The sequence below is a fragment of the Chinchilla lanigera genome, unplaced genomic scaffold (genome assembly GCF_000276665.1).
Source record: "Chinchilla lanigera isolate Chin_1 unplaced genomic scaffold, ChiLan1.0 scaffold00013, whole genome shotgun sequence".
In the NCBI taxonomy this organism is placed as follows: Eukaryota; Metazoa; Chordata; class Mammalia; order Rodentia; family Chinchillidae; genus Chinchilla; species Chinchilla lanigera.
The window spans coordinates 22614651-22617086 of record NW_004955414.1 but is presented as its reverse complement, the minus strand read 5'-3'; the positions used below and the strand labels follow the sequence as shown (position 1 = coordinate 22617086).

Genomic DNA, 2436 nt, shown 5'->3' with positions numbered 1-2436 from the left:
TAAAACTCAATGACGTAAAGGCACAGCGATTTGTTTGCAGTGTGAGCTGCTCTATACTCTATTTGACTACAAGTCATTACATGATCCAGCCATGGGTTGGTCATCTAGAAATCTGGGATGATCTTTCTTCCATTGGTGCAGGTATAAGATACAAATGGGGAAATAATAGCAACAACTTAAAATGGTCAGGGCTAATAAGCCAAAAGAAAACTCATTTTTTTGATACTGAAGCTGTTGGAAGACAGCAATCAAGAACATCATGTTAGACACTGCTAAATAAAATAACTAAGCCACTCAGATTTTCTGAAATAGATGGTTAATATATTTCTTTTCTGGTTGCTGGTGTATAATCAGGACTAAACACTCATGGGAGAGAACAACCAAACTTCTGTGGGAGAATTTGTCTTCCTGGGCCTCTCACAAGATCCAAAGACACAAGTTCTGCTCTTTTTCTTCTTTCTGGCCATCTACCTGCTGACCGTTTTGGGAAACCTGCTGATGGTCGTGCTCATCCACACAGACCCAAGACTCCACACACCCATGTACTTTTTCCTCAGAAATTTGTCCTTTGCTGATCTCTGTTTTTCTACCACCACAGTGCCTCAAGTGCTTGTCCACTTCCTGGTGAAGAGGAAAACCATTTCCTTTGTTGGATGCTCAATACAGATAGCTGTTTTACTTCTGGTTGGGGGTTCAGAGTGTGCGCTTCTGGCAGTGATGTCCTATGACAGGTACGTGGCTGTGTGCAAGCCACTGCACTACTCCACCATCATGACGCATGGGGTATGTGTCCAGCTGGCTGTAGTGTCCTGGGCCAGTGGAGCCTTTGTGTCCCTGGTGGACACCACATTCACATTGCGTCTTCCCTACCGAGGAAACAATGTGATTAACCATTTTTTCTGTGAGCCTCCTGCCCTTTTGAAGCTGGCTTCAGCAGACACTTACAGCACAGAAATGGCCATCTTTGCAATGGGTGTGGTAATCCTCCTGGCTCCTGTCTCCCTCATCCTCATGTCCTACTGGAATATCATCTCCACTGTGGTCCACGTGCAGTCTGCAGAGGGAAGGCTCAAAGTCTTCTCCACCTGTGGTTCCCATCTCATTGTTGTTATTCTCTTCTATGGCTCAGGAATATTTGCCTATATGAGACCGAACTCCAAGGTAATGAATGAAAGGGATAAAATGATATCTGTGTTCTACTCTGCTGTGACACCCATGCTGAACCCCATCATTTACAGCCTAAGAAACAAGGATGTCAAAGCAGCTCTCAAGAGAGTAACTGCAACATAATTTTGGGTGATGGTGATCTGTTAGTTTACTGACAATCTTGGTGATATGGAGAGGAGAAACTTTCTTGAAAAAATTTTCAAATTTTATCCTATTCCTCCATTTTTCTTCTTACATTTTCCTGAGATCTTTCAATATATTTCCTACTCAGAGCAAATCACTGTGATACTCAGAATGAAGAAATTAAATGAATGAAAAAGAAAGGAAGGAAATATGATAGAAAGGAAATAAAGTAGAAAGACAAGGAAGGAAATAAAGAAGAAAATAAGGAAAAGAGGAAGAAAAAAGAAGGAAGGAGCCAGGGAGGAAAGAAGAAATGGAGGAAAGAATAAGGAAGGAAGGAGTGTGGATCACTCATTTCTCTCCTGTCCCATAGAAGTAAATACAGAAATTTTAAAATGTAGACATATAACAATATATCAAAGATTCTAGGAGCGTACAGTGGAAACAAATGAGTGAACATATATATTCCCGCCATATTTACCATTTGTGAAAATGAAAAGAATGAATTGAAGGAATAACAAATGATAGAATTTTTCTAAGTGTATACCTAAAATTAAGAAAACAGAACTTTTCAGCACATGTATGCCCTGAACCAAGTGAGCTAGTGCTCCAAGAGCTGCTGGTCCCATGGTTCAAGTCCATGCTTTGCTCACATCCGCCAGAATTCCCAGCTGAAACTCCCGGAGAGAGCCAGGTATTTCCCAGCTACTTCCTGAAGGCAGAGCGGGCGACCCAGGACCCCACCACAATTACAGACAGCCCTTCCTGCACTGCAGCAGACAGGAGGTCCTCACTCAGAAGCTCCAGGTACTTCTCTGGCTGGAGGGGGAGCATGTAGCCCCTCTTTGTGTGTGCCCTGCACCAGGTGAGCGAGCGCTCCAGGAGCTGCTGGTCCCGTGGTTTGAGTCCATGCTTTAATTTCCCCTGGACCCACTAGGGGATCAAAGGCACAGGCATTCTGTGACTGCTACCCTTCTGGCCTGCATCTGGTTCCTGTATGTGTCCTGAACTGACTGGAGACACAAAATCAGGTGGTGCATAAACTGCTGACCCTACAGTTTGTGTCTGGGTTTTGCCTGTACCGTGAACTGCCTGGGGACATAGGACCACTGGACTGGGATTGTCACACCAGTGCAACCTGAGTCT

At 44.0% G+C, this 2436-nt stretch overlaps 1 protein-coding gene across 1 annotated transcript; it reads left to right on the top strand.

Moving 5' to 3' along the window:
- The first annotated feature begins 366 nt into the window (after positions 1 to 366).
- Positions 367 to 1290, top strand: LOC102004059 (olfactory receptor 2D3-like). Its single transcript, XM_005380178.1, has one exon. It carries the CDS (start codon positions 367 to 369, stop codon positions 1288 to 1290), a length of 924 nt encoding a protein of 307 aa, XP_005380235.1.
- Positions 1291 to 2436: the final 1146 nt, after the last annotated feature.

What these genes read in the sequence shown, in the direction of transcription:
- LOC102004059 (XM_005380178.1), top strand. Translation starts at nt 367, where the DNA reads ATGGGAGAGAACAACCAAACTTCTGTGGGAGAATTTGTCTTCCTGGGC.